This window comes from Zingiber officinale, chromosome 6B (genome assembly GCF_018446385.1).
Source record: "Zingiber officinale cultivar Zhangliang chromosome 6B, Zo_v1.1, whole genome shotgun sequence".
Lineage (NCBI taxonomy): Eukaryota > Viridiplantae > Streptophyta > Magnoliopsida > Zingiberales > Zingiberaceae > Zingiber > Zingiber officinale.
Genome location: NC_055996.1, coordinates 106,576,957 through 106,596,742, shown reverse-complemented (window position 1 = coordinate 106,596,742; position 19,786 = coordinate 106,576,957). Strand labels below are relative to the sequence as shown.

At 35.9% G+C, this 19,786-nt stretch overlaps 1 protein-coding gene across 7 annotated transcripts; it reads left to right on the top strand.

Annotated features, from left to right (window-relative positions):
- Positions 1-366: 366 nt before the first annotated feature.
- On the top strand, positions 367-17,900 carry LOC121988736 (HIV Tat-specific factor 1 homolog). Of its 7 annotated transcripts, none has more exons than XM_042542326.1 (14): positions 367-548; positions 10,899-11,070; positions 11,397-11,534; positions 11,603-11,853; positions 12,126-12,314; positions 12,607-12,699; positions 12,835-12,873; positions 15,160-15,249; positions 15,321-15,423; positions 15,524-15,604; positions 16,347-16,423; positions 16,529-16,612; positions 17,232-17,323; positions 17,651-17,900. In XM_042542326.1, exons 2-14 carry the CDS (start codon positions 10,974-10,976, stop codon positions 17,772-17,774), a joined length of 1,458 nt encoding a protein of 485 aa, XP_042398260.1. In that variant the 5' UTR covers positions 367-548; positions 10,899-10,973; the 3' UTR covers positions 17,775-17,900. The 7 variants fall into 7 exon arrangements, with proteins under 7 accessions (XP_042398260.1, XP_042398261.1, XP_042398263.1 ...); XM_042542327.1 differs by having other exon boundaries at positions 367-552; XM_042542329.1 differs by lacking the exon at positions 367-548 and adding an exon at positions 10,698-10,794.
- Positions 17,901-19,786: the final 1,886 nt, after the last annotated feature.

Below are 19,786 nucleotides of genomic sequence, written 5' to 3'. Positions count from 1 at the left end.
TGCATCAAACTCCTTACGGTCACGCTATACTACTTGATCTAGGCTCTCAACTCCACCAAACTCACGTGTAGATAAATTATACTTCAAATTTTCTTAATAGGAGAAAAGATAAGATAAGATTACGAAGCTTGACACATAGATTATTAAGAAAACACACAACTTTACTGAGAAGTCACTTTTCACCTTAGAAATAATAGATATATCTCAATAATAGATCAAAATGATGAGACTTAATAATATTAAAATTAGGAGGGTGGTTTTAAAAAAAACTTTTCTTGTATGGTGAAATTGAAATTCTCTTTAATAAATATTAATCAGTATTTATTTAATAAATATTAATATAAATTGTCCGAAACTAACCCTTTTGCCAGTCCCCCATCGCCGCACCTCTCTCGAATTATCTCGCATCTCTCCCTCTCCTGAGGCCTCGCCGGGTGGCGCCGCCGCCTTCTCCTCTGACGACCTCGCTCTCATCCTCTCTCCGGAACCTCCCCCTTCTCGGCGTGCAACCTCGAAGAATTGCCTTCGATCTCCTTACCGCCGGTCGAGTAAGTATGTTTCTGTTATTAGCTGATGTTTGGGTGTTCTCATGAACATTTGTTCTGGATTCTGGAAGTGCATACAAAGTCATGCTTCTAAACCATAAATATGGCTATATTTTCGGTTTTTTTTTTTGTGTGTGAATATAATGTTATGCTACTGTAAAAAATTCAGTTTTCTAGTATTAATTTGATGTTTTGGTGTTCACATGATCATTAATTATGGATTCTGGAAGAGTAGATGAAGGGTTTAGGGTTTATTCATCCACGTTTCTAACTATAAATGTGTCTCTATGCCCGCAAGAATGAACTGGTTTTGTTGTGATTATATCCTTATGCTACTGATATAAACTTCAATTTTATATCATTAACTTGATGTCTTTGTTCCCATGATTATTAATTTTGGATCCTGGAAATTTAGATAAATAGTTTAGGGTTTACTCATCTATGTTTCTGACAATACTTAGGGTTTATTCATCCATGTTTCTGACCATAGATATGAATATGTGTTCATTTAAAAGAAATGGTCTCAATGTGATTATATCCTTATGCTACTGGTAAAAACTCAGTTTACTGTTATCATCTTGATATTTTGGTGTTCCCATGGAAGGGGAGCCTTGGCGCAACGGTAGAGTTGCTGCCATGTGACCAAAAGGTCACGGGTTTGAATCCTGGAAACAACCTCTTGCAAAAAAGCACGGTAAGGCGGTGTACAATGGATCCTTCCTCGGGACCCCGCATGGCGGGAGCTTCGTGCACCGGGCTGCCCTTTTTATTTTGGTGTTCCCATGGTCATTCATTCTGGATTCTGGAATCATAGATAAAGGGTTTAGGGTTCATTCATTCATGTTCTGAATCCATAACTGTGGTCATTCATTCTGGATTGAATCGTAGATAAAGGGTTTAGGGTTTATTCATTCATATTTTGAAATCCTAAATATGGCTCTATGTCCATTGGAAAGAACTGGTTTTGTGGTGATTATACCCTTGTGATACTCTGATTTATTTTAAAACAAAAAGGGGCAACCCGATGCACGAAGTTCCCGCCAATGCGGTGTTATGGGGAAGAGGTTATTTCTGAGACTCGAACCTGTGATCTCTAGGTCATACGGCAACAACTTTACTATTGCGTTAAGACTCCCCTTACAATACTGTGATTTAGTTACTTTAGAAATTTTTTACTGTGAACATAAGTTTTCTATGTTGTTTGATCCATAGCAGTAGAGATGATTTGGTTATCAGTGATGAAACAATTTTACTTTCAAATGCTGTACATGCTCTATGCTGAAAAATATTTGATGTTTCATAAATCAGTAAGCTACTTCATTGTTCTTTTCTTCTTACGCTATCCACTTATTCAGATACCCTGAACCATCTGATCTGTTTGTGATGATTTCTTACTTGTGTAAACTTGTGGATTCAAGTAATCATTTGAAAAGAAAAAGGGCACTTAGTAGGGACATTTAACTAGGATTGGGCAAAGAACCAAAATGTCCGACCCAAATTAGAAATTGACCTATAAATGGGATATATGGTTGGGTTTTAGGATGTGAGATATTTTGTGTTGGGTTTGGTTATATTATTGTATACTATTTATTTATTACTTATGAAGTGACAAAGAATATTAAAAAATAATAAATGATTCATTTATTGATTACTAAAATGATTAAACTTTTATATGCTTTGCAAGTATGCCCCATTAAACCTTAAATACTTGAAAATTTGGCAAATTTGAAATCAAGCAAAAAATTTCAAAATTGGGGATTTTTTGAATAAATCTGGCCTACGTTTGGGTTTGGGGATTATCTTATGCTTTAAATGAAATGGGGCAAGGCCAACTCAAATTTCTTAAACGCGACAAAGAAAATGACAAAGAAATAAAAAATAATTTCTGAAAAATATTTTCTATCTCATTCACTAAGAGAATTACAATATATAGATATCAAGGATTATCAAATCCCTTAATCCTAGGGTCTAATATAGGAAGAAATACAACAATAATTACAGCAAGAATATAACAATAATGAGAGAGGCAATCAAGGGATTTACAACTATAAAACTAAATAAGGATAGAAGAATAAGGAAATAATATATTGCATTCCCCCTCAAATTGATGCGGATAAGTCTATCAACATCAATTTTCTATTGAGAAACTTGTGTCGTTGGCTTTTCAAAGCTTTCATAAAGACATCATCTATTTGAAGATCATGAGGAAGGGTGATAACACCTCAAATAAAGGCCACCCTAATGTAATGACAAACCACTTTGATGTGCTTTGTGCGCTCATGATATATTGGGTTTGCAGCTATTTGATTGACACTAGTATTATCACCATGAAGTGGAGTGAGATTCGGTGGAAGAAATCCAAGCTCAGAAAGAAGACCATGTAACTATACAATTTTAGAACAACCTGCAAACATGGCTTTAGAGACAATTTTGCTTCTTACACTTCTAGGAAATCAATGCATCTCCTAGAAAAATGCACCAGCCTGTTGTAGACTTCCTAGTATCCCAGCAGCCAGCCCAACGCATCATTGTACGCAATCAAAAGAAAAACATATTTTGTAGGAAAATACAACCTACGAGTAGATGATTCAATTAAGTATCGAATAATGCGACGAATTGCAACAAGATGAAGATGTCGAGGTGATTGCATAAATTTGCTAACTATATGGACAACATATGAGATATCAAGCCTTGTGATTGTTAGATAGATAAGACTTCCAACAAGTTGCTTATATAAAAAAGGATCAGGCAAAAGCTGGTTTTCATCTTTTTGGTATTTCACATTCACCTCCATTGGCATATCAACATCAGTAACATCCTTAAACCAGCTAGTTTAATGAGATTTTGGATATATTTATGAAGAAACCATAATCTTGAGAGTGAACTTTCAACCCCAAAAAATATGTGAGATGCCCAAGATCTTTCATTTTAAATGTACTATGCAACATATTTTGAAGCTTAGTGATCAGCCCATTGTCATTACCAGTTGATGATTATATCATCAACATAGACTAAGAGAAAGACCATACTAGTCGTTGTTTTGTAAAAGAAAAGTGATGAATCATATTGACTTTGTGTGAAAGAGAAGGTGAGAAGAGTGCTACGAAACTTCTCAAGCCATGCTCTTGGTGCCGGCTTCAACCCATACAAAGAGCGTCTTCGCTTGCAAACTTCATGAGAAGCTGTCATTGACATACCGGACGGAAGTTTCATGTAAGCCTCTTCCTTGAGATTCCCATTAAAGAAGGCATTTTTTACATCCATATGATGTAAAGGCCAAGATTTAGAGATGCAATGGCAAGAATGGTTGTCACCGTGGTCATCTTAGCAACTGGTGTGAATGTTTCTTCGTAGTTGAGGCCAATTCTTATTTATTGCCAAGAGCAACCAATCGAACTTTGTATCTAAAGATCTATTAGACTTGAGTTTCACAGTATAGACCCACTTACTACCAATGGATATAACATTTAGAGGACAAGAAACAATATCCCAAGTATGATTTTCCCATGATGACCAGTCATGGCCGGTCCCAAGCCCGGATAAAGGAGGAGGGTTGCGTTAGGTTGCCAGCCAGCGTCAAACTATGACAAAATTTCATGAATGAATCCATTAAACTATTGTGCTAATGCTAGGTTGTTCCCCGGAAGGAACGCGTTGCAGGGTCCGACTGTAACGTCTCGGCAAGGACCGCTACATCTCCAGAACTCGGGTGTAGTGATAAATATGCAAGAGTTCGCGTTACAGGGTCCGACTGTAGCGTCTCAGCAAGGACCGCTACATCTCCATGAGAACTTGGGTGTAGTGTTAAATAGGCAAGAGTTCTCACACCATAGGTTAGATAAGAACAAATATGATAGGAAAACTAATAATCTAAGATTTGGAACATGGAATATAGGAACTCTCACTGGTAAATCAATGGAGGTAGTAGATATGATGATTAGGAGAAAAATTAATATTTTATGTGTACAAGAGACAAAATGGATAGGTGAGAAGGCAAAGATGATAGAGAACTCGGGTTTTAAGTTATGGTACACTGGAAAAAGTAAAACAAGAAATGGAGTGGGTATTATTGTAGATAGTTTGTTAAAGGATGAAGTTGTAGGAGTAGTTAGAAAAGGGGATAGAATTATAACTCTTAAGATAATAGTGGCGAAAGAAACTATGAACATAATTAACGTATATGCACTGCAGTAGGATTAGATGAAGCTACCAAATTAAGGTTTTGGGAGGACTTAGATGAAATATTACAAAATATTCCACCAACTGAAAGGATTTTAATAGGAGGTTCTAAATGTGGCTATCGGAGTGAAAAATGAGGAATATGATGGGTTATGAGTTTGGAACAAGGAATGAGGAAGGGAAAACTATATTAGATTTTGCGATAGCATATGACCTTATATTAGCTAATACGTTTTTTAAGAAAAGAGAAGAACACTTAGTCACATTCAAAAATGAGAATAATAAATTGCAAATTGACTTTCTTATGTTTAGGAAGAAGGATAGAAAGATTTGTAAAGATTGCAAAGTCATCCCTGGAGAAAACTTAACTACCCAACATAGGGTAGTAGTGTTGGATATACGCCTCAAACATAGTATCAATAGAAAGAAAATATATATAATTCCTAGAATTAAGTGGTGGAAGTTAAAGGATGGGAAGCAAAATATATTTAAGGAGTACAAGCATTAGGTGAAATATACGATGACTCTAATATGACATGGGATAAGATGGTATCAAAGTTGAAAATAGTAGCTAAGAGTGTCCTCGGTGAGTCAAAGGGCATGCACCACTAAGTAAAGAATCTTGGTGGTGGAATGAGAAAGTACAAGAGTGAGGGAAAACGAATAGCTTATAAGGAATTATATATTTGTAAGAACGAGGAAAACTTAAAAAAATATACAATAGCCAAGAAAGAAGCTAAGAAAGTAGTGAGTGAAGCAAAAAATGAAACTTTTGAACGGTTATATAAAAAATTGGATACAAAAGAAGGGGAAAGAGACATCTATAGAATAGCTAAAGTGAGAGAAAGAAAAACAAGAGATCTTAGCCAAATAAAATATATTAAAGATGAATGTAATAGGGTATTAGTAAGCGATGGAGAAATAAAAGAGCGGTGGAAGAGGTATTTTCATCAACTTTTTAATGAAGGTTTAGGAGACCAACTTAATTTAGGTAATTTAATTAGGTCAAATGAGCATCGAAATTTTAATTTTTATCGTAGAATTCAAACTTCAGAAGTAAAACAAACTTTAAATGAGATGCACAATGGAAAAGCCGTTGGACTAGATGATATTCCGATAGAGGTATGGAAGTGCTTAGGGAAACAAGGTATTGAATGACTTACAAAATTATTTAACATGATATTGAAAACGAAAAAAATGCCTGATCAATGAAGGATAAGTACTCTAGTTCCCTTATATAAGAATAAGGGAGACGTACAAAATTATGCAAACTATAGGGGTATTAAACTAATGAGTCATACTATGAAACTTTAGGAAAAAGTAAATAGAAAAAAAATTAAGGAAGGAGACCACAGTGACAGAAAATTAATTTGGGTTCATGCCTGGAAGGTCGACAATAGAAACTATACATCTTCTTAGACAATTAATTGAAAAATATCGGGAGCAAAAACAAGATCTACACATGGTATTCATTGACTTAGAAAAAGCTTATGATAGAGTCCCAAGAGAAATTATATGGAGAATTTTAAAAAAGAGAGGTATTAGCGTAACATATATTGAACTAATTAAGGATATGTATGAGGATGTCACGACCAGAGTAAAGACTTCAAGCGGAGTAACTGAACCATTTCCAATAAAGATAGGGTTACATCAAGGATCAGTTCTAAGTCCTTATCTTTTTACACTAATTATGGACGAACTCACTACGCACATTCAAGACACAGTACCGTGGTGCATGTTGTTTGCAGTTGATATTATTTTGGTAGATGAGACACGTGAAGGAGAAAATGCTAAGCTAGAATCTTGGAGAAAAACACTAGAAGGAAAAGGTTTTAAGCTTAGTAGATTAAAGACAGAATATATGAAATTTAAGTTTAGCAATATTAGAAGTAATGAAACAATTGTTAAGGTAGGAGAGGACGAGTTGCTCGGAACCATGAGATTTAAATATTTAGGATCATTTTTACAAAATGATGGAGGGATTGAGAGATATGTCTTACATAGAATACAAGCATGATGGATGAAATGGAGGGGAGCGTCGAGTGTTCTATGTGACCGTAAAGTACCTATTAAACTTAAAGGTAAGTTCTATAAAACCGCAGTTAGACCTGCTATGACTCGAGCACATGAGCAGAAGATGAGAGTTGCAGAGATGAGGATGTTAAGGTGGATGTGTGGACATACGAGGATGGACAAAATAAGAAATGAGAGCATTAGAGAGAAAGTCGGAGTTGCATCTATTGAGGAAAAACTCAGAGAGACACGTTTAAGATGGTACGGACATGTACTTAGACGACCAATAAATGCTCCAGTTAGGCGATGTGAAACTATGATAAACATGCATATAAAACGAGGAAGAGGAAGACCAAAAAAGACTTGGTTAGCAACAATAAAACAAGATAAAATTTATTTAAATATAGATGATGATATAATAGGAGATAGAGCTCAATGGCGTAAAAGGATTCATACAGCCGACCCCACTTAGTGGGAAAAGGCTTGGTTGTTGTTGTTGTTGTTGTTGTTGTTGCTTGAAGTTCTGCTTCCGTTGCTTGTTGCCAACACTCATTTTCCATAGCCTGTTTATAACAAATGGGAATGGAAATATAAGACAAAGTAGTAGACATAGCCACAGGGCTTGAAAAACCATACCTTTCAGGAGGTTTATGTGGTCTAGAGTTTCTTTAAAAAGGAGGTGGATCATTGGAAACAGGATTAGAAGCCGCAAGAAGTTGTGGAGGAACCTTAGTGAGACCTGTAGGTGGATTAGATGTAGGAGGAGTGCATATACGATAAACATAATCGGGTTTAAACCTTGGAATTGGTGTTGGTGACTCGGAAAAATATGATAAAGCAGATAAAGAAGGGAATTCTGAGGTTTGTTGTGTGCAAAAGAAGGGCTGATTTAAAAAAAATGACATTCCTTGAGATACGAGTTTGACGGGCATGAGAATCATAGCAAAGAAATCATTTTTAGATTCCAGCGTATCCTAAGAAAGCACACTTGACAGATTGGACAGTAAGTTTATTTCTTTCATGTGCAAGAAGGCGAACAAAACAAACACATCCAAAAATATGAAGATTGGAATACTTTGGTGCATGCCCAAGCAAACGAAAGTAGGGAGAATCACTATTCAAGTTAGGAGATGGTAATCTATTAATCAAATAAACAGCAGTAGACAAAGTTTCACACAAAAAATGAGAAGGAACACAAGACTCAATTAGAAGAGTGCGAACAACATCAAGAAAATGACGATTCTTTCTTTCAACCACATTGTTTTGTTGTGGAGTAAAAGGACAATAACGTTGTAATATGATCTCATGACTGAAGAAAAAATTGAAATTCATTCGACATATATTTACCACCTGAATCAGATTGCAAGATTTTGATTTGGCAGAAAATTGTGTTTCCAATAAACCATGAAGCATTTGAAACACAAAGTATCTCACTTTAGACTTAAAAAAAATACCCAAGTAAAGCTAGTGAAATCATCAATAAATGTAACAAAATATTTGTACCTCCATACATTAGTATGTATGAGTTCAAAAGGTTTGGTGGTGCATTTTTTATGCATCGGAAAACTAAGTGTTTTGCTTTTACCAAGTTTGCAAGATGCACAATCAACAATATCATTATTAGTAGAAGAAGTCGAATTTTTATTTCCATCTAAAACATATTTAAGTAAGGCTCGAAGTACGTGAGAATTAGGGTGACCTAAATGTCCGCACTTGATTATCACATTGAACAACATTACAAGCAACATAATTTGACACCGGAGGGGGAGATAGAAGTAAAGCAAAGAGACGTTCCACTTTAGGTCCCTTCACGATCATCTTCCCGTCTTCCCGAACACTTGATCTTGCATAAGACAACCATAATTTGAAAATTAAATTTACAATTGTTGTCAACTAATTGGCGATATAATATTAGTGGACAACTTAGGAGACACAAAAACAATATTTAAAGAGGTCGAAATATCACCAACAGTGATAGGCATGGAATTACCATTGGCAGTATGAATATGGAGATCTCCTTTATATTTTTAACATTATTTAAAGGTAAGGCAGTGTTGATCATGTGATTGGAAGCACTAGAATCAAAATACCAAGGCTTAGGATTAAAATTTTTATTACCTGAAAGGCCTAAAGCAGAAAGGGCAAAAACTATCATTTGTTGACCATTTCAAGAGTAATAGAAGACTGACAGGACTAGAAACATTTGAAGAACCAACCGAGATATTGTAGGCGGTTTCAGATTTCTTTGGAGGCCGAATGAAACAATCTTTGATGATATGCCCTGGTTTCTTACAATGATTGTAGAATTTTTTAGTATAATTAGTGACAATGTGCCCAAATCCTTTGCAACTATAGCGTTGGACATGAGTCATATCTATGCCTCCTTTAAACCTCCGTTGAGCAGCATAGGCAACATGAATTGGAGTAGAAGGTTAAGCCTTTTGTTCTAGGACAACCTGTGCAATGAGCTGTTGTTCTTACCTGAGAAGCTCTCCTACACAAATATCCAATAAAGGAACTGGTTCTGTGCTCATCAGGTTGGACCTAATTGCTTCAAACTCCCTCCTTAACTTAATTAAAAACTTGTGACACTTGCTAGTCTCATGCATACTTTGGATAGCAATGAGTCCTTTAGAAGATACACTTTCATACACAATATTGATGTACTCAGCCCAAAGGTTTCCAAAGGAAGAATAAAAAACTCTTGGATTGACATACTCTACTCGAGTTCCAATTGAAACCTTCGTACTGAATTGCTTTGGATGTAAATTTTCTTCAAGTAATCCCACATTTCTCTAGAGGTCTTTTAAGTTTTGAGATTGAGAAGAATGGAGAGTTCCATACTTCCAAGGATCAAAGACATAATTTGAGCATCCTTCATCTCCTATTTCACATATTTCTCCTTCTCATTCTCATTGTTAGGTGCATGATTTGTCCCATTAGTATGATCCCATAATTCCTTTCTCTTGATGATGATCTGAAATTGGAATGCCCATGAAGAATGGTTCTTTCCATTAAATCGAACAAGAAAATGTTTAGATCATTCCGCAGTCATAATTCAACCAGAAACAAGTACTACGAGATCAGGTCAAAGAAAACAGACTTAGAAGAACACGAGAACAAAACAAAACACTAAGATCTTGGAGCTAGACAAGAAACTAGACACAAGATGAAATGATCTCACAAAGAAAATGAAAAAGAAATAAAAGAGGATTTCTGAAAAATATTTTCTATCTCATTCACTAAGAGAATTATAATATATAGATATCAGGGATTATCAAATCCTTTAATCCTAGGGTCTAGGGTCTAATATAGGAAGAAATACAACAATCATTATTGCAAGAATATAACAATAATGAGAGAGGCAATCAAGGGATTTACAGCTGTAAAAACTAAATAAGGAAATAAGAATAAGGAAAAAAATATATTGACACAAGTTTCATATTAGGGATTTTTGTCTATACTTGACTGATTACTATCCTCTATGTTCACCTGAAAGGATCAATTAAACACAAAGGATGGTTAGTTGAATAAAGATTCCATTTTATCACTCATTTTGGTCCACTAAAATCTAGTGGACCAAACAAGCAATGGGCAAACAGATAGTTTGGGTGATATCTTTACCTTGCTTCTACTTTTCTTACCCTATATATGTGATCTCTCATCTGAGAACTCCTGCCCTGCTGCACATGATTTCCTCACAAAGAACAACACTGTCAATGTTGCACAAAAGTGATATCTTTGGAGTGCATCTTTACACGAGCTATTTCACTTGAAGAGTACCCTTGCTTCACCAACCTGTCCTCCTTCACTGGGATAGGAAGCAAAGCTCGCTTTGCTGCCAGATATATACACTGCTACTTCCCTCTTCTGATCTGCAGTATTCTTTCTGTGTTGATTGAATTTATATCTTTTTTACTTTGGTTGCTTTGATATTAATGTCAACCTTTTGAATTTCATTTTCAGATTGATTGTTTTTTTACTGCATCCCAAGGAAGCCATGATAAATGATATTGCTAACTAAATTATAGCATTGTTATCCCAGTATGTTATTGCGGTAATCTTAGCATATTATAATCATCATTTAGTATTAATGAAAAATTATAAATTTATACTAGATTCTAGTCTGATTCCAGATACTTCCCCTTCTCACCTCAACAGATCTTCAGGACCACAAGAAAAGCTTTCACTTGCTGCCCATCTCTCCTCTGCCTCCTTGTCTGCCCCTTCTCACTCATGGACAGCACCAACGTAGCTGCCACAGGGGTGGGTTGGTATATTCTTGGTGAGAATCAAGAAAATTTTAACCCATATTCCCTCTCGGATTTGCAAGGTGATTTTTTTTTTCTTCTGTTTTTAAAACTTGTCTGCTTTATCAGTTTGATGGAAAATTAGGACTAAGAAGCTCAGAATTGACTTCTTGATGTAGCTAGTTGAATTAGGGGGTCAGTTCAAGGAAGAAGAAAAAAAGGAGGAAAGACAACCCAGCTTGTTCATACTTCAGTGATATATTTTTTTTCCTAGTATCTTTGTTATAAATTCTCTTAAATTGAGCATTGTGTATAAGGTTTTGTTGCATAATGATGCCAGCTTTCTTGGTCATAATGTATTGTAGATGTGGCTTCTAGTGTTAACATATTTAACTTTCTTTGTTGACAGTACATTTTGCAAATGGATATATCTCAGAAAGCACCCTTATGTGGTCAGAAGGGATGAAAGAGTGGGCTCCATTGTCTTCAATCCCTGAGTTATACTCAGGCATGCCTAATCGGAAATTTAATGGTTCTGCTTCAGCAGGTGAACTTACCTTCCTATTGCTCATTGAATACACAGCAGATTCCTTATCTGATTGTCTTATATGCAAGACATGCCAGAAGAAGAGGATGACTTCACTAAATGGCAGAAGGAGGTCCAAGAAGCCGAGGCAGTGGCTGAGGCATTAAAAAATGGCACTGGTCATAGTAGTCTTGTGGACAAGGATGGGGGTGTATACGAAGGAACAAAAATAGACACTGATAATCAACCCTCTACTCCTCCAGACGGGGAGGATGAATTTACTGATGATGATGGATGCACATACAAGTGGGATCGTGCTTTAAGGAAATGGGTTCCTCAAGTAAGTTTTTCATGTCGACCTTCCTGTCTTTAAAATTTGATAGACTTGGATACTTGATCTGCTTAGCTGTACATCTCACTCCATTTGTGGTCGTTGCATTTTCCCATTCATTCTTCTATTGCAGCTTGTGTGGGCACTTCTGTTACCTAATACCAACTTATCCGTGTCAATTAATGTCAACAGAGAGTTCTCATCACCCTGAATTTTCTAATATCAATGGAGTTTTCTTTTCTTTTTTAAATGTGATGGTTGCTTTCTCTCTTTCTTTGAAGGATAACTTACCAAGTGAAACAAATGAGTATGCGGTTGAAGATATGATCTTCACACGTGAGGAGGAAGTATTTCCTACATCAACAATGCCTGAGTCATCTGTTACTGAAGAAAAAGAATCTGCTACAAACATTATGGAGTCAAAAGCTGAGACAAAGAGAAAGCTGAATGATAAGACAAGTGAAAAAAAGGTTTGCCCTTGTGCTTATTGTTGTATTTTACTACTTCACTAAATTTTCCTTCTTCCAATTTTTTGCATTGTGCATCATGTGTTTAAACATGCATGCCATGGTTTTCAGAACATCCCTTCTACAATATCCTCACTCATTTGAATTTTTTGAATTAGTGGAACTCTAATATGACATAGGCATGTATTGTTATATGTTCAATTGTGCTCAGTTTAGCTCTTGTTGTAGTCAACAAGTTCTTGTAGTAGATATGTTTAAACTTTATGAGCATTGACACTTTGAGGCTGGAATACAGGAAGCTAATAAACCTCCAGATGGTTGGTTTGATCTAAAAGTGAATACACACATTTATGTTACTGGGTTGCCTGATGATGTTACCGCTGCTGAAGTAAGTGACCACCACAACCTTAACCTTAACCTTTATATTTCCTTAGGAAAAGGTATTTTTTTTCCATTTCCTCACTTATGATCATGTTTAAACAAACTCTGTTATGGTTGTCACTGATTTTTCAAAACCATGCAGATTGTGGAAGTATTCTCAAAGTGCGGTATCATAAAAGAGGTGGATAAATCAACTTTGTTTCCCTTTCCTTTTTTGGTTCCTTTTGCGAGTCTTTTTTTTTTTTATCATTAATTGTTGACCTAAACAAGTATTAAACAACTATAGAATATAGTTTTATTATTCAGCTACAATTATTTTTTGTTCTTGAAATATATTAAAAATCGTATATTGTTTACTCTGAAATCATGAACAACGAAACTTGCTTATAATGTTATTTGTTTTCACTATTAAATTCTAACCCACAGAATTAGAAACTTCTTATAGACTATCCAAAGTAATCATCTGTCTATGGTGGAAAAGGAGAAAGCAAGGAACAATAGTGAATTAGGGAAGAGGGAAAGGAAGAGAGAGAAGGGGAGTTCCCTTTATTTTGTCCATTTGAGAAGAGAGGAAAGAATGGAAATGAGAGAATTGGACAAAGCTAATCATTTGATTTTGTGTTTCTCAAGACGTGCAGGGGTTAAATCTTTTTAACAATTTTTCTCCTATTCATTCCATTCTCTTTTGGAAAGGGAAAGGAGCTCCAAATTGCTCCCCTCCCTTGTCTTCGCTTGTACATAAGAATTTAACTGTCGATACCCTCCTTTCCCCCACTATGGCTCTGTTCCCCTCAAGTAGACATGTCCTTAGTGTTGGTTTTCTTTCTCTTATCTTTTTTGAACAAGATACTCAATGGACTACATTTGAAAAGACATAAATTTGACCTTGTCTAGTCACTATTCAACTCTTCTTTAATTTCTCAATTTTCTTCTGTGTGACAAAAAATTAGAATTTTGAAAGCTCTTTAGAATTTATTTGAAGACAACTTATTCAATTGGCAACTGTCATGATAAAATAAACTATATTTCTTTGTCCATGCAAAAACTTCATGCATCAGCTATCTAAGATTTTATAATAGTGATAGTACAGGAAGACAGATGTTTAGTTTGAATCTGGTCTACTGTGTATTGAACATGAAATTTTGGTTTGTACTTGTTTTTACCACCAAAAACAGTGACTGTCAATTATAAGTTAAATTGGGTAATATGGATAATATAATACATCAATTAACTTGTTTCCTTAATCCTTTAGTATGTCTTGAGCAATCAGTGTAAAGACTATGATTTCAGTACATAGGCATCTTTCCACTCTTGAAGTTATAACGTCTAATTCTCTTATGACATTCTTTTCTTTGAATTGCACTTATACAAATTCCTCTATGACATGCTTTTCACTATAAATTGCTATTCTGCTGGGCCCTTGGCTTTGTCTGACATGGTAAATGAAATTGTTATTAGTCATGCTTAGGTACTGGGATTGTCAAACTAAATGCCTAGGTTTTTGATGGGATATTTCTGTCCTCTTAATTTTTTACATTTCTAATTTGAATATTCTGAGTTCCATCAGGATGTGCCTTTGCTGTTCTTATTTTGTCCAAGCAATTGGATGCCAATCAGAAACCAATTGGAAACTTCTAGGCATGGCCATAAATTATGGTAATAAAAGTAAAACACCAAGAATCAGTCAGAACCTGTTAATAGACTGGCAGGCTGGTCTTTTAGAGTCAACTGATCCAGACATTTTTCCAGTCAACCCTTGCCCAAACAACAAGTCTGAAGGAATAAAAATAATATGAAAAACAGTCAGACACCTGGGAACAGTTGGCTTCTGCTAAAAATGGTTGGAAAGCATCTGAAAAAGAGATGGAAGCACTGGTTCTGTTACTCCTCTTAACCATGATGATTAATACTCAATAGGCATGGAAATATATCTAAATGCATTTAACAGGTAAAACCTATTGCTTAATGCTTATAGGTGAGATTGATATACATGTCAACCGTTAAGAAATTAGAAACATTTGGCAAGATAAAATGTCAATTAATAAAACGTAGCAAGACATAACATATAATAGCTATATAATATATTATTTCGAAACAATTTGTAGATTTTGAATACAATAGAGAATAAGTTCATATAATCGTTGGCTTATCTTTTGAATATTAAGTATCAGATTAGCCAATTAAATCTTTAGTGCATTTCATCTTCTATTATCTTACACATCAAAATATTATTTTCCTCCTTGTTTTCAATTTTTTAGTTTTCCTGATACAAGCGATACTGCTAATCACAAGTGATACTTAGATTTTGAATTAACCTATCCCAAAACAGACTCTGGCTTTTTCCTTGTGCTCTTTCACTGTTGTATAATCAGATAATTGTATCTGGAAGTTAACCTGTAGGCTTATGATATCTTGTTCTTCTTTTTAGTTATTCTCTCTTAGTAATTTTTTATGTTGTCTTGTACAGGATTCCGAAACAAAAAAGCCTCGTGTAAAAATCTACACTGATAAAGAAACAGGCATAATAAAGGGTGATGCACTTGTTTCATACTTGAAGGTAACATTTGTTGTATTCGACATCGCACCCAAATAGAAATTTGTAGTTATCATTTAACTTTTGAAATGTAGGAGCCATCTGTTGCTTTAGCAATCCAACTTTTGGATGGAACACCTCTTCGTCCTGGAGGAAAGACTCTTATGTCTGTAAGCCAAGCTAAGTTTGAGCAAAAAGGTTTGATGAAAATTCACTTTGAGCTAAGTCTTTTCAAAAATTATGTTAATAGTTTATTCACACATCAAAATATTGTTTAAATACATAAATTCTTGTTCAGGGAAAGTATTTATAGCAAAGCAAACTGACAAGAGAAAGAAAAAGAAATTGAAAAGAGTTGAAGACAAGATTCTTGGATGGGGTAATTTTTTACCTTTCTACTACGGTTTCATATTGTGTGAATCATTTTAATTTTGTAATTGTTTCCAAAATAGTTGTTTGCATTTCTATCATTAGCTATTATTTTACTGTCAATGGTCCGCCATCTATCTTTTTGCTTTGGCCAATGTACATCATATTGGTGATGCCTGACACTCATTGTACTTTTGATTTAGCAATATATTTTTTTTTTGACTAAACTTTTTGTTCTTTTGGATCTCCATAATAATCTTTCTGTGCAAGTGCAGAAGACATGCAAAGAAGAGAACAATTTAGTATGGTGTCGAGAGTCATGCTTTGCTTCTAAGAATTATATTTTTGTGAGTTAGGATGTAAAAAAGAAGCTAAATAGTTACATGTCCCAAGCATTCCACCCAAGTGAGATCAGTATTTTTCCCAAGAAATTATTCTTGATCAAGCCCTTTTGCTAGTTTTACCCCAAGAAATATTTCAATGTAATCATTAAGATAACTTCTTTTTTGCCATCTTCAAAACCTAGAGTTTATTGAAACATAAGATTTGAAACCTTGAGCCAACATCTATATTTTACTGTTTTTTTGGTTTCTTCTCTTTGATTCTCTTAATGAAGATCAAGTTTATGTGTGGTTTTGTTTGCGTTTTTGTAGTTTTTAACTATCACTTTTTGTAAAACTTAAGAGTTTATACTGTTTTTTGTTTAACTTGTCATATCGTTATTTGTTAAGCATTCTGATTTCTTGTTCAAGGTGGACATGATGATTCAAAGGTGCAAATTCCAGCTACTGTCATTTTGCGCAATATGTTCACCCCTGCTGAGTTAAGGGTATGCTAATGGTACCTTCAAATGATAAATCGTGCTAGTTAGTTATTTTAATCTGTGAATTAAGTCTGATAAACGTATGTTTAAAAATTTGGTTATCACTCTAAGCAGGATGATGAAACTCTTAAGCCAGAACTTGAACAAGATGTTAGGGAAGAGTGCTCAAAGTTGGGGGCTGTTGATTCAGTCAAGGTATATTCTATTTCAATCGAGCTTGTAGTTGGTGTTAATTTAATGCTGTACATAGGCAATGTGCTGTATAGGAAAATTATAATTTCCCCTGAAGTTGTAATCTGCCCCCTCTCACTTTCAGACAATTACAGGTATTTTGAGTGCCAAATGGTTTACTAGTTGACTTCACTACAATCCAATCAATTTTGTCTTGTGCTATTTGTGCAACCACCTCTCATTTTTTTTTCTCATTGTAATCATCGTTTGGTGCTGCTCTCAGCATGCTGCCTTGAAATTATTACCTTAAACATGTTGCCTTCACAGAACCACCACACTCCAGCACCTTTTATGTGTTGCAGCACTAGCAGTGCATTCTCAGCGTTGTGCCACTATCTCCCTACCTCACTGCAACCTTTTCTTTTAATTAGCTTCCGGCCTTTGTTAAATCCCTGCCATCAATGCCACTGGGATCCCTGCTGCTGTGTTGAACTTGCTTTGCAACCCTCTTCCGTATCTTCTTTCATAGCTAATGACTCAAAAACCGATATGTAAATCCATGCTTGTCACATTAATTTGACTGTTTTGTATCCGTTTACATATTTTTATAGTTATGATATTGATAATTCTGTTTTGCATACAGGTGTGTGAGAATCACCCACAGGGTGTAATTTTAGTGAAATACAAGAACCAGAAAGATGCTGAAAAGTGCATTGAGCTAATGAATGGAAGATGGTTTGCTCTCTCAACACTCTAAGTCCTTATATACATCTGATTTAAAGCTTACTATCGATATGCATTTCTATCTCTGCAATTTGATACTTTTAAGACGAAATATTGTCTGGTGATGATCCCACATGGATTGCAAGACTTGCTTGGGTATAACACAAATAACAATTGTTCATTCATGAGTCATATCTTAGTCTTGGCGTTTTATCCCTTTATAGATTAACTGAGGGCAAGATAAACAATTTTGCTCATAGCATTCAAGCAATCACTTCCTCATTTCAATCATGATGTTGATTTTCTCCATCTAACTTGCCTAACCGAATGAGTTTATAGGTTTGGTGGAAAACAAATACATGCAAGCATAGACAATGGCTCTATCAACCATGCTCTTATCCGTGATATAGATGCCGAGGTGTCAAGGCTTGAACAGTTTGGCGCGGAGCTGGATGCAGACTGAGTTCACTTCACAAAATGCATTTGTTGTGAGTTGGATGGAATGAATATTTATGTAGCTTGCAAGTAGTTGAATCCATCTTTAAGATTGTAACTACTGATGAGCTTTGAATCTTGGTACTTTCTTCTATCCTCTATCCTCTATCCTTTGTTATCAAGTCAGGTACCGAGACTTATTGGCAAAAGGTGGAACCGTCACCCTAGCGGCCCCCTAGTCCCGGTCCCTCAAGATTCCAGAGGGAGTAAATCACGGTTAATGCTGGGCAGGATAGGTGATTGGGGGTCAAAGGAATTTTTGGCACAACAGACCAGAGTTTTATCCCCGAGTGCAACTGGCGACCTTCGATCCCACGACTTCATTGGCAAGCTGCAGGCACCTAACCAGCTGATCTAACCCGTGGGGGCAGGTACCGACACTTATGATCCTGCATGAGGTTGTAGATGGTCAATTCACTGGTGAGGTATTGTTGATGTCGATTAGTGAAAAGCGTAGGAATAGTTGTCTCATGGCTTGGGAGGAAAGAATGAGAAGAGGAAGAAGTGTTCTTAAAATAGGATTTTTAGATGTATAGGTGCGTGCTTTTGTTCATGAGAGTTGAATATCTTTTATAGACGGGATCTCTTCCTCTCCTCGTTCTCCTTGTGCTCTTTTTTTTTAGATTTGTTACATTAACGATTCCCCTAGTATCGATTCCACGGATATAAAGGGAGGTACATGTAGGTATATAGACGTCAAACATATGGTGCGGTAAATTTCAGGTCGTCAGTTCCTGAGAATCGATCTGTGGTCATTACGTCAGAGATGTTATGCGTCCACTGTCTGTGCTACGCCTTGAGTGCTTTCCTTGTGCTCTCTTTTAGGTATCGTGGCTATGTTTCTCGAAATAAATGTCCATTACCATCTATTTATGTTTGAATTAATAGTTATGTTTTTGTCTTTCTCACGATAACTATTGCGTCATTCATTATCCTTTCGGAGTAGTGTAATGCTTCGTTGCTATAGTTCGCGATAGTTGGGGGTCGACCATCGAGCATAATTGGGAAGTGAGAGTTGGGAGTGGTCGGGAGTTGGTAGTTGGGAGTCGGGAGTCGAGGTAGCCGGGAGTCGGGAGTCAAGGTAGCTAGGAGTCAGCCATTAAGCGTAGTAGGGAGTCGCAAAGAGTCAACCATTGAGTGTAATTGGGAGTCAGGAGTAGCTAGGAGCGCTCTTTGTTGATCCCGCATGCCATCCTAGCTAGATTATTGACCTCTTTGGCCACATGGTGCTTGAGGAGATACCTCGACATCATTAATTTCCCTCTTAAATTTAGCCGAAGGAGGTACAAGTTTGATTGATTAGACTATAGCATTATATGACCAGGTCTAGGTTTGGTCTATGGTATACATGGCCCAGAAAATCTTTAGCTCATCTTTAAATGAGATTCTCATCTTAATTATTAACATACCTCATAAATGCTAAGCATGCCTTGTCAGTCTTGACTTTTCAATCCGAGGGAATACTTTTATCTTTGAGATTATATCAAATTAATGTGATGTGACCTTTTGGCGAAGGAGGTGCGACTGTCTAACTCCAACATAATGATTATTTCATCCTCGTAGCATGGGTTCATCTCAATGGCTAATAGCATTTCCTTATTCCTTTCCTGATCCTGATATGAAGGTTTCGATTAAACAATAACTGGTATAAATATAGTGGAACAAACCTTGTCATTTTATGCAATCATACTCTTGTGTCCGTAGACCTTCGTCTTTGCTTCCGCTTTCGGTTCCTTGCATTTTCATACCTGAGTAAGTTCCTAGCTTCTTCCGCTGTTTGAACATTCACCAATCTATCTTTAGTTCATTTTAGCGTTGGCCTTTGTGACGACTGCAAGGTCTTCTATCTCCTCCATTCCTTGGTATCATTCGGTGGAGTCCAATTTTAGTGGTACCTCAAATGGCCTAAGAACCACCTACGGTGCTCCAGATAACCACACATTGAAACTCCTTAATAGTAATGATTGTCCTAATCGTCCA

Excerpts from the sequence above, each read along its gene's own strand:
- LOC121988736 (XM_042542322.1), top strand. Across the intron at positions 12,315-12,606 it reads ATAAGACAAGTGAAAAAAAG|GAAGCTAATAAACCTCCAGA; the intron begins GTTTGCCCTTGT and ends GCTGGAATACAG. Across the intron at positions 15,605-16,346 it reads AGACAAGATTCTTGGATGGG|GTGGACATGATGATTCAAAG; the intron begins GTAATTTTTTAC and ends TTCTTGTTCAAG.